This window comes from Humulus lupulus, chromosome X, assembly GCF_963169125.1.
Source record: "Humulus lupulus chromosome X, drHumLupu1.1, whole genome shotgun sequence".
Classification (NCBI taxonomy): Eukaryota; Viridiplantae; Streptophyta; class Magnoliopsida; order Rosales; family Cannabaceae; genus Humulus; species Humulus lupulus.
The window spans coordinates 198096828-198109260 of record NC_084802.1 but is presented as its reverse complement, the minus strand read 5'-3'; the positions used below and the strand labels follow the sequence as shown (position 1 = coordinate 198109260).

At 35.3% G+C, this 12433-nt stretch overlaps 1 protein-coding gene across 15 annotated transcripts; it reads left to right on the top strand.

Moving 5' to 3' along the window:
* Positions 1 to 5282: 5282 nt before the first annotated feature.
* Positions 5283 to 11963, top strand: LOC133807368 (uncharacterized). 15 transcript variants are annotated; one of them, XM_062245651.1, is made up of 9 exons: positions 5285 to 5743; positions 6451 to 6501; positions 6711 to 6746; positions 6881 to 6921; positions 9349 to 9469; positions 9574 to 9638; positions 9819 to 9958; positions 10563 to 10619; positions 11729 to 11963. In XM_062245651.1, exons 5-9 carry the CDS (start codon positions 9400 to 9402, stop codon positions 11763 to 11765), a joined length of 369 nt encoding a protein of 122 aa, XP_062101635.1. In that variant the 5' UTR covers positions 5285 to 5743; positions 6451 to 6501; positions 6711 to 6746; positions 6881 to 6921; positions 9349 to 9399; the 3' UTR covers positions 11766 to 11963. The 15 variants fall into 15 exon arrangements, with proteins under 15 accessions (XP_062101621.1, XP_062101635.1, XP_062101633.1 ...); XM_062245649.1 differs by having other exon boundaries at positions 6451 to 6590; XM_062245647.1 differs by having other exon boundaries at positions 6451 to 6590; positions 6679 to 6746.
* Positions 11964 to 12433: the final 470 nt, after the last annotated feature.

Here is a 12433-nt window from a genome sequence, read left to right as displayed (position 1 = left end):
AAAGTGCCTAAAAATGTTTAAAATTTCCTAAGTGTTCTAAGTGCATATGGCATAAAGTATGCCATGATTGGTCTTAAAATTGTGCCTAGTGCCAAGGAAGGCTTGTGCATCATACGAGGCGCATACGAGGGCTAGGAGTGTGTGACCGGTCGGACACCATAGGCTTGAGGAGAAGCGTACCCCAGCCGTGTACATCCAAGCAAGCCAGCCGAATTCCAATCAAATGTCCGATCGGACACCTACGTCCAAGGAGAGACGTCCGAGGAGGAGGTTTGGGAGGTGGCGTGCCTTACGTCCGAGGAGAAGTGTGCCACGCCTTGCATTCGAGCCGAATGCGCTCGAGGAGCCAGCGCCAGCAACCCGAGGACTCCGATCGGACATCAAGGATCCGAGGAGATGGATTCCACACGGTCTGAAGAGTGCCTATGCAGTCCGAGGAGTGCACATATGGTCCGATCGGACCACATGTTTGCCCAGAAAAAATAGTGGCCGATCGGCCATATCTCTAAACTTACCCCATTTTTCATACCCAAACTTCACCAAAAAACCCCTATATTCCTTGGGCCGAAAATAAAAGCTTAAACTCCCTAGCATAAACATGTTTCCTCATCCAAAACACACAAACACAAGATCAAAATAGAGAAGTTGAAAAGTTCATCAATGTTCTTGAAACCCTCTATGCCATCAAAAACCCCAAAACCCACAATCATAGTTTATGCTAAATTGACCTATTTTTCTTGAAATTCTTATGAAATTGAAGATAGTATTGGGTTACCCATAGTACAAACATCATCAAAGTAGTCACCCAACACATTATATCTATGTGATTCATGAGCAAATTCAAGAAAAAACTCTCAATGGGGTTTCGGCCACAACATGCTTTTTTCATGAAATTTTTTGAAAAAATAACAACAATATGAAAGCATAGAAGAGGAGACTTACCCAACTTTGGAGAACCCTTGAGTTGCTTGGAGATTGCTTGAAGGAATGAAGAACTTCTTCTTGGAGTCCCTTGGAGTTTCGGCCAAGAGAAGGAGAAGCTTTGGGGTTTCGACCAAGAGAGAAGAAAGAAGGAGAAGGGTTTTTAAAATTTTTGATTTTCTTGTGTAAGGGAGAATGTGTAAGTGTAGGGGTTATTTAAAAAAAGAGAGTGGAAGTTATCACTTATTTTTGAACCCTTGGCATTCCGGGGCAATTTTTTCTCCCCACGATCATGGACAGTTATTTGCAGTGATCGTGGTATGTAAGTTATGGTCTGCTGCATGGCGGGAAAATGAACAGTAATTTTTTATAATGCCGTCAACTGTGGAGGAACAAAGTTTATTACGTGAAGTATCAATAATAAACTTGGGGGGCAAATGTCATCCCCAAAATTTGAAAATGATGATGTGGCAATAGAAATGACAAGTGGCAAGGAATGGTTGGGTGATCTGGCTTAGAAGTAGCCCAGTATATCAATGAAGAGTTTTGACTGCTTGAGAGGTGTCATGACCAACCAGGTAAGTTACATCCAACCAGGAGTGACTTTGCTGTCTAGCACTGGCATGTCCGAGCCAGGTGCACTCGAGGAGCCCGATGTGTGTCCGGTCGGACACCATACATCCGAGGAGCAGTCCAAGTGTCCGGTCGGACATTAGTCCGAGGAGCAGTCCAAGTGTGGTCGGACATTAGCCCGAGGAGAAGGATCAAGAGGGTGCATGCCTTGTATCCGTGATGAGGCATGGGTTGGTCCGAGCGGACCATGTTTGGCAGGGTGCAGGTTGAGCGTGTCTGGTCGGACTCATGGCCGAGGAGAGACAAAGATGTGTTCGGACTCATGTCCGAGGAGAGACAAAGGTGTGGTCGGACTCATGTCCGAGGAGAGACAAAGGTGTGGTCGAACGCATGTCCGAGGAGAGACAGAGACGTGGTTGGACGCATGTCCGAGGAGAGACAAAGGCCTGGTCCGTATGCATGTGTCCAGCATGCATATGTCTGACCAGCACTTGCATGTCCTACCAGCCAAGTGTGTAACTGGTCAGTAGGGGTATGGCCGACCAGAAAGTGATATTCATCAACCAGGTAGAGCAGACTACGTCAAGATCCCCAGAAACGGCTTCAACAAGAATCGGTCTAGGCATACGCGGGAATCTCTCATTCTTCACACAAATTGGGGATTCTGTTGCATTTTGAATATTTCTTGTAATTTAAATATAATACGAATGATAAAATATCCCAATCCTAAGGGATATCAATGTATGATCCTAAGCCTATAAATACATGGCTTATGGGATCAGAAAAGGACTTTGGGAAATTTGAAGTTTTGGTCTGAGTTTTCTAGAGAGAGAAAGTGCGTTTTCTTGAGAGAGAACTCTTTTGTATTCTGAGAATTTACACTGAAGAAACTCAGTTGACATTGGTTCATCTGATCTTGAGTGTAGATAAAATAATCAAATCTCTAAGTGGATTAGGCTATTACCAATATATTGGGGCTGAATCACTATAAAAATCGTGTGTTTTATTTATTTTATTTATTAAACCGTCTGTGTCGTTTGAATTCTCTTGAAGGTTTGTCGTCTTTGATGTTCTCACGTCGTTGGCCAAAAACGTGGTCAACACTCGCCATATATGCAACTTGCCCTCTATGGAATTCAGAACCCCCTCAACCAACAAACATAGACCAAGCTAGTACACATCTTCCACAACAGTAAAAGTCTTGAAAGCACGGTCCACCTGTGAGAGCTTTACTTTCTCAGCATCATTGAAATACTCATTTATCAAGCAGTTGCTGAGATTACACTCTTCCAACTCTTCTAGTGATGGGAAGGTACTGAAATTCAACCTCGTCACCAGGGCAAACTCTCCCGTGCCGAATCTACAAGACTTCGATCCCAAGAATAAATGCACCTCATCTTCATTGTTACTGGCGATTTTCCTCAAAAGTAGTTGATGCACCAAAACTCTGGAGAAATTAAACTTTGAAGCAAAAAAAAAAAACTGATTGAAAGAGGATTTCTTAGCCCTTATAATTAGCCTGAGGTCCACAAATCTAGTCTTAATGTGATTTAAAGTGCTACTACCCCGATATGTGACTCGACTAGGAAAGTGATCACTAAACAGAACAAGTAACTTAGGCATCTGCAACAACACATGCAAAAAAATTCGTAAGAAAACATAATGTCAAACAAAATCTAGAAAAAATTAAAAAAAAAAATCATCAAGCATCTGTAATAAACAGGGTTATCGAGCTTATGTCGAGTTCTATCGAGCTTATCGAGTACTAGTATCAAGTCACTATCGAGCTCATATCGAGCTAACTTATATAACAAATTCTAATCTTCCTTAATAAGAATTGAGTTTATATCGAGCAACTATCTAGCTTATCGAGCCTAGCCAATTAGTTTCCATGTCGAGCGTATATTGAGCTCATAACCGTAGACCCCATCGAGCCTCCTATCGAGCCTAACCACCTACTCATTGAGCTTAATATCGAACAACTATCAAGATTATCGTGCCTAACCATACCCCATCGAGAATTCATCTTTGGCACCTATCGAACTTATCTCGAACTTCTATCGATCCTTATCGATCTCTATCGAACTCTAATCTAACTGAATGTTTGGCTAATGTTTCATCCCATCGAGCTCATATCGAGGTTGCATCAAACCCATTGAGCCCTATCGGAAAAACCGGAGAAAAACCCAGCCCTAAGAATTGCCATGCCCATTCCATACCACTAGATTCAAAGAGATCAAAACAACAATAATCATCACGAGGGTTCAAGAATTTACCTTATAATTGATGAGTTTGATTGATGGCTTCGACGGGTTCAACGGGTTCGTGGATTTCGAGCCTCGTGGCCGCCGTGGGTTTTTGAGCTTCGTTGGTTGCGATGGTGGCCGACGTCGGAGAAGAGAAAGATTGAGGGTGAGATCGATTCTAGGTGGGTTTTGGTTTGGGGTGTTTGGCTTTCGGTTTGGGTGTTCGGGGTTTGAGAGAGAGATAGAGAGAGTTTGTGGGGGAAAATTTTTGGGTGGGAAAAAATGAGAGGAATATTTTTGGTACTAAATGAAAGTTTAGCACCAATTTGAAAAAATTAATAGTGTTGGTATTATTTAGTAATTAGACACACTATCATGCATAAATAGTCAAACTTCTCTTTATTAAATAAGGCAGAGTAAAGCTAGCGAGTCTCTTATGTTATCCCCTTTATATTTTAAAATATATAATATATATATATAAATAAATGAAGAAAAGTAATACATTTTCTTCAATTTAAAGCATAAGTTTGAGCGAAAGTAAGCTAGGATGATGGATGAATAGTAGATGCAATATGTGTAGTTCGTATGCACATAAAAATATTTACATAATGTAGTATCAACATCCTAGTTATATGTATGGGATTTGTGCGCATATTGAGACACATATTTGTACTATAAATATATATAAGATTTTTATGTGCTAGGGGCACCTCTTTTGAGTTTCCGACCTATAAACAGTTTTTTACACGAACTTTTTTTATGACCATATATATTATAGTTATTTAGAATATTCTGTAAATTTTCAAAATATTCTGAATAATTTACAGTGAAAAAACAAGGTCCAAACAAACTGTTACACGCGTGACTATTTTTTTTATGTGCGAGGAAAACATGTTTGAACCTTATTTTCGACATTGTAAATTATTCAGAATTTTTCAAAAAATTTGTAAGATACTCAAAATAGTTATAATATACACAATCATAAAAATAAATCGTGCCAAAAATTATTCACAGACCGGAAAGCACCATAGAAACACCAATATATCTTATGTACATAAAGGTACTACAAAATACCCTTTACGGGACACTTTTTTAGGACACGCACATAAATGCAAGTCCTTAAAAATATTTATGGAGTTTTTAGGACACTCATTGAGAGTCCTGAAAAAACACAATTTAGGACTCGCAATGAGTGTTCTAAAAAAATATGCGAGTCCTAAAAAAATCTGGGCTAAAAAATGAGTATTTTACTTAACAATTTTAAGGACTTGCTTTGGGAGTCCTTAATACTTTTTAAGGACTCGCTTTGTGAGTCCTAAAAACACTTGGGCTAATAGAGTATTCAGGACTCTCAAAGCAAGTCCTTAAAATTGTCTCATTGTTTAAAAAATATAGGGTCAAAATACACATTTGGGATTTATTTTAGTCACACACAAAATATTTTTAATTTAAATAAAAAGAAATTGTGTTAACTAAAAAGAATTTATATATTAGATATCATATATTTTTTAATTAAATAAATAAGAAAATTTTAAAATAAAAAAAAAACTGAAACCCTGTTTCCCTCTATCTTCCCCGAAGCCTTCCCTCTTTCCCTCCATCTTCCTTCTTTTCCCTTTGTCTTCCCCGAGCTCCATCTTCCCTCTTCCCCTCTATCTTCCTTTTTTCCCCCCTCTTTTCCCTCTATCTTCCCCGAAGCTCTCTTCTCCGAAGCCCCCTTTCTCTCTCTCGACGGAGGCAAGGGGGTCGGGGTCGGGGTCGGGCTGTTCGGCAGCAGGGGGCTCGGGGCTGGGCTCGACAGCAACGGCTGGTGGCTCGGGACTGGGCTCGACAGCAACGACTGGTGGCTCGAGGGCTGGGCTCGACGGCGGGTGGGGGGGTCTCGGGTCTGGGCTCGACGGTGCAGGGGCTGGGCAGGACATGGAGGCTAGGGGGCTCGTTGGGGCTGGACGGCGCGGAGGCTTGGTGGCTCGTTGGGGCTGGACAACTCAGAGGCTTGATAGGTATGCGTGCTTCTACTCTTTGACTTCATTTATCTTACTTTGTTTTCATAATAGTTCTGGTGACTTGATCCTTGTTTTTACAATGCACATCCAAAAGGAATTTTGAGACATTGTGATGCCTCTTGGTTCTGTTGACCTATATTTGAGTTTAATTTATTTTTCTAATGGTGATCTGCATTGCTGCTGAATGGTTATGAACATTTTCACCCTAAGAGCATTGAAATTTATGCCAATGGGGAATTTTTGTCTCTTGAAGCTTCAACCCCATTATGAATTTGTTCAGTCATATTTTACTTTTAGGTGGCTAATAACTTTACCATTTTCAGGAGCTCTGGGAAGAAAACTTGAGTGCTTCTGTTAGTCTTCAGGTTTTAGAAATTACTGAGAAGTTTTACACAATGGCTGCTTCCCATAGTATTGCTACAGACTATGGAAAACTTGATTGATTCTAATATGCAATCTTGAGAACTAAAGAAAGCATAAAGGGATGATAAATTGTGTAGCTGGGTTTATAGTTATATGATCTAAAATAGCATGAATAGGTAGTTTTAATATAATAACTATAATCATAAAGATTTATATATGATCTAATGCTCTAATATATTTGTATGTAGTTGTCTAGCGGATTAATTAGAGAAAATATTATCAAGAAAGTTAAGTGTAGTAATTTTCTTCTAATTGTTTCTGTATAATCTTTCTAATTTCAGAAAATTGAGGATGGGACTTGAGAAGCTAGCTTGCAAGTTATGATTAAACAGGTTTCAAGTTTGGTTCATAGTCTCTCTCTTTGTTTCTTCTTGGCTGGTTGTTTATCGAATACATTTTAGCGCCCCCTACTGGTTAAAAGGTTCAGTTTCATGAAAAATAATAATAATAGGTTATTTTTTTTAGCTTCAACTGTCCATTGATGTTTTTATTTTCATGTCATTTTTTAGAAAGAACTAAATCAATAGTTTATTGGCAATAGGGATGGAGGAACTGTCATTTCTTTTAACAACAGAAGGTAATATTCTGTTAGGAAACTAATTTACTATCATGAGATATTGTTTCTTTTTTCCATTGTTTTGAAAGCAGATTTTTTAAATGGATTTGGTTCAGAATTAGCCTTAATATTAGTACTAATTGGAATTGTTTTAGGGGGACACTCCAAATTTCAATGAATAATCATTCCAACAGAGGTAAGGCATGATACTTGAATTGAGTGTTGGACCTATAGCAACAAAGCATTAATTTTTTTCTTAAACATGAACCATTTGAATCCATGTTTTGTCTTTTTTTTTTTATCTTCTTTTACTTTATTCTGTGTATGATTATTACTTCAACATGTATTTGTTTGCACAGACAGACTTTTACATATTTTTTTTCAAAGCTCATTTACATCTTCACACACTACTCAAATCCAAAACCCATAAACCCAATTATTTGAATAAAGCTACAGCTAAGGCACATTTTTAACTTAACATAAAATTCAATAAAATATAATGCATACCTCATCAACTTTAATCCATATGTAACTCTTGGAACCGGAAGTATGTGCCATATCCACATGAGATCGATTTTTTAAATAATTTATCCAATAATATATCCTTATTAAAAACCACAAGTATGTTAATTAAAAACATTTCTTAATTCTTGCCCTGTCTCAAAATCTCTTATTTCCTTTGACAATTTCATTTTTCTTGATTTTGATGTGTTGTTTTTTGGGGTATCTTTGATTATTAAAATTGTTTGATCAAATTTGTTTCATTTTTGCCAAATTGTAGATTTATAAGACTTTTGGAGTGGCAGGTGTTTGAAAATTATTGAATTGAATTTCTATGAATTTCTTCTCTGTCTCATGATTTTATTTGAAAATTGTGAAAGACTTATAAAAAGAGTGAATCAAATTGATTTGTTATTGATTTGGTACCTTCTTTGAACTTGGGTTTGTTGAATTTGGTTTATGTATGATTTTGATCAATGAATTTGTTTGTATGTGAGTGTTTGGTTGGAGGTGACTGTTGTCTTGACTCAGGCTCAGCTAGTTGTGAATTTAGTCATAAGAGTCAAAAACAATAAACTTAATTGCAAGTTTGGGACCCAATGAAGAATCTTCAACTATTAAACCATGCTAACATATACTTGATGTTGAATTTTGCTTTTGGCTTTGGTGATTGATATGAAAGGTTTGCATTCTTCTTTTTCTTTTTTACCCTTATCTTCAAATTATTTGCTGTTTCTTTAGAAACTTTTTTGGTCTTTTATCCATCTTTGATACTTTTTTTTATCTGTGCTTCAATTGCTCATTACAACATATAAAATACACTAAGAATAACTTACTTCATTTGCTCAGCTTCCTTTTCATCCAACCAAATCTTTAACTTTTCAGCCTCACTTAATACCTGAAAATCCCTCAATATTTAGTCATATAAAAAACTAATTTCTGGCATTCTTAAGAGTCACAATACAACTACAATTTATTCATAAAACAAGAGATTATAAAAACCCAGGCTGCCAGAGTAACCAAAGCAAATGTGTTCAAAGTCCACATGGACATTTATTAACATAGAAAAACAGGGCACCAAAAATCAAAGTCATATTAAATAAATAGACTTTTCTTCTTTTGAGATTTTGAAATTAAGTAGTCACCATTATTAAGTATGGAATTACCAACACAAATATAATATATATATATATAAGTAGGTAGATGTGTAGTTTTTCTTATACTTCCATTGCATTAGACACAAAAATGAGTACTACTTCACATACAATATATCTTAGCTTATTTATATTGATGATGCTCTCCTCTATCAGCAACACTATTAGTGTTGATCAAACTCAAAGGAACATATCTTTGGGTTCATCACTCACTGCGCAACTTACCAAAAATGAGTCATGGCAATCTCCATCTGGAGATTTTGCTTTTGGCTTCCAACAAATCCAAAAAGATGGCTTCCTTCTTGCTATCTGGTTCAACAAAATACCTCAGTAACCATTTGTATATATTCTGCCAGAGTATATACAAATAAATATATGTATATTTGGAATTTGTAGTAAGTAATTCTCATAGTAATACATAACCATGATATTTGTAAAAAATACCATATGTTATCATTTTATGCCCTTTAAATCCATTGTTTTAGGTCTATGTCTATAAGTCTCGGCCTTTAATATATATAGGTCTGATTTGTTTCTAAAAACTAATTTGTGTTACTTGTATTTCTTAGAGACATAAACAAAGAGAAGTAAGAGAGAGATTTTCTCTATATTGGTATCTTGCTTTGAGAGTTACATTTTCACAAAGGGGTTTGTTTAGAGATTGAGAGTTGCCAAAGACAAATTGCTTTGGCTGGGTTTGTATTGTTCTTATTGGTTTATAGTGGATTAAGGGACTCTTGTGTGGATGAGCTCTAGTTGGATGTAGGTACGATTCATGGAGCTGAACTAGGAAAAAATTGCTTGTGTTGTTTTGATTTCTGCACTGTGTTTGATCACCCTCAAGCCTTGGTGTTGGGTATTTGAACAATATATAAACTTCTGAATATATACATATATTTTTTCACTAAATGGCTGTGACTAAAAGTTAAGTTTTTTGTAGTGATGTAATTCTGTTGCTATTAATTTAGGAAAAATTACCAGAGAAGCTTGAAACAGTTGGTGCATTTCAAAAGCTGCCCATGGTGATGCAATCTTTTGATATTCTTTACTCAGCAATAAAGAAGGCCAAGAGAGTTTCTCCAACTAAGGGTAATTGTTTTGGGTGGTTTCTTGTTGACATAACTGCACATAAAGGGATTAGATGGAACTCTGTTTATAGCTCCTGCTGCTAAACTAGCTTGTTTATGACATAGGCATTGCCAACATTGCAAAGCGAGAGAGAAATAGCGCTGCAAAGCAGCTTGATGCGCTGATGAAAGTTTGTTCTTAACTTCCATTTTTCATTTATAATTTAAAGTATCATCACCCATTAAATACTCTGAATAGTAATATGTTTTGCACTTTCTACATAAATATTGGTAGTTGGTGAGGTTGAGAGGGAAGGAGAGTGGTTCTTCTGTAAATTTTTTGACATATTGCTTTCTTTCTCTGTCTTCAGGAATTGGCAGCTCCTTTGAGGACTTACATGGAGAGTTTTCCAAAGATACATACTATTCATCCATATGAGCGATCTCTTATTGAATTGACTCTTGGAGATGGAAATTATCATTATATTATATCAAGAATTATTGTTATAAGGTAATCTTTGACATTATTTTTTATTATTGGTGCAGTATAATATATAGCTAGTGTCATATATTCTCTAGCTAGACATATTATTACATTGTTTTAAAATTATAATTTAGGAAGCACATAAAAATTTTATATATGTTACAGCTATATACTTTTTACAATAGCAGAATTATTTAGAGTTAATTATTGAATAAGTTACTCTATCACACTGGGCCTAAACGTGCCATGATATATTCAAATGCCATTTATGTATTTTTAAATACTATTCATACATATATATGTCACTTATTAATTGAATAAGTTTTTCATATTTTCATTTACTTGAGTCGATTTTAAGTAACTCATATTTTTTTTTTAAGGTGCGAAAGTTAAATACTCTACTTTCCTCAAAAAAGAAAAAAGAAGTTAAACACTCAACAACATTCAACAAGTAAAGTCAATATTATTCATACCTTTATATCAACTTTCAATTGGAAAAACAAAATATATATAAACTTTTAATATTACCATTCATACCTTAGTTATATTTTATTTTTCACTCTTTCCATTATTATTTAATTATTTAATTCGGATTTGACTCACTTTCATTATATCTTATTACATTGTAAAGGTGTTTATGTGCTGAGACGAACTTCAAAGAAACTTTTTTGGCAACAGTTTGCAAGAGGTATGCCTCTAACTTTTATTTTAATACTATGCAAATGTTAGAGGAGTTTGAATATCTTAAATATTCATCCATAGTGTAGTAGGTTCTGGGATTATTATTGTGTGCTGCGGTGATAGCGGAAGGTTGAGAACTTGTGTGTTTTAGTGAAGTAGGATCTGAGAAATTTGTGTGCTGCGGAGATAAGGAAGAAAACTTGTGTGTTGTTTGAATTGATATTGGCAGATGGTTGGTTTCTAGTGTATGGAAAATGTTGTTCGATTTTATGTAGACTTGTCTATGATTATCCTATAATTGAATTGTGTTTGTTTGTTTGATTGGTTTCATTATAACATATACTTGTATGAATGTACTTATTGTGTGTTGGCATACACATATAGCATAGCCTTTTGTACTTCTTGTTTTATATATGCTAGTTTTCTTCTTGTCCCTTCTCACAGAATAAAGGTTTCAAAAAGGAAGATATATAGGCTCATATTACCAACTTTGGACATCATTTTTTGTGTTATTTTGCTTTGATAGTTTCTTTGTTCTATGTGTTGAAGGATGGTTTGGTGTATTACTAGTTTTCTTAGTCAATGTATTTTGATCCCCTGCTTTGACGGGGTCAAATAAGAAAATTTAGCTAGAAATAATTGATTATATACAAATAGTTTTTGAGGTTAAACATGAAGTGTTCTGATTTGGTATTTAAACATATATATGTATCTATTGTTCAAATCTTATGAAAGGGTGTATGTTTGTAATGCACTAAGTTTATTTCAACCTTGTGTGTATATTTACTGGAAAAGGGTGTTATCGATTAATGAAAAGATGAAAGGGTGTTACTATATGGTTGAAAATCAGTGTGCTATTTGATTTGTTTGACATGTTGGTGTTGAATGTAACAGATAGCTAGGCTAGTAAATTAGGGGATATGCTGTCCGGTTTTCTATAGATGGTGACATGTTGGCTTTTCTCTTTTTCTTCTATTTTCAGTGCAAGATGTGTATTTTACTATGTTTGGTTTTTTTTTTCTTTCTATTTTCAGTGCACGATGTGTACTTTACTATGTTTTAATTTTCTATTTTCAGTGCAAGATGTGTATTAAAGAACTTTTTTATAATGTGCAGGTCTATATTGAGATGCATTTCTTTGGCGCAATACTAGACAACATTGGTAGTTGAAGTTTTTAGAATAAAAAATATATTTCACTAACTTTGTATACATTTCTTGTTTAATATTTGGTGATAATAGAATTTGATTGTAGTATAAACTATCATGTAATATGATTTTGTAAGCCAAGTAGACTAAATATTGAAATTATATTTTTGAGTAATTAATAAAAAATTATTTTGTTGTATTTTCTTTTGAAAATTTTGAAATCTAACATATATAATACATTTTGGACACTCAAAGGGATATATTTTTTCTAAATCAAAATGAAAATTGTAGCTGCATTTTTTAAAAAAAAAAATTACTTTTAAGAGCATGCAAAGTGAGTCCCAAAAAATTAATTAAAGCACTCAATCAGATTTTTTAGGACTCGCATTGCGAGTCCTAAAAACATTCTTTTAGGACTCGCAATACGAGTCCTAAAAACTTAATTAAAGGCACTCAACCAGATTTTTTAGGACTCGCACCAGATTTTTTAGGACTCGCGTTGCGAGTCCTAAAAATATTATTTTAGGACTCGCGATGCGAGTCCTAAAAGCTTAATTAAAGGAACTCAACTAAAACAGTTTTTTAGGCTCTCAAATAGAGGACTCGCGCCCCGCGAGTCCTAAAAACTTTTTTAGGACTCGCAATGCTAGTCCTAAAAATTCTTTGTTGTAGTA

What these genes read in the sequence shown, in the direction of transcription:
- LOC133807368 (XM_062245637.1), top strand. An exon ending in GAGAGTTTCTCCAACTAAGG is followed by an intron (nt 9,470 to 9,573) that starts GTAATTGTTTTG and finishes TTTATGACATAG; the next exon opens with GCATTGCCAACATTGCAAAG. An exon ending in TTGGCAACAGTTTGCAAGAG is followed by an intron (nt 10,620 to 11,728) that starts GTATGCCTCTAA and finishes TATAATGTGCAG; the next exon opens with GTCTATATTGAGATGCATTT.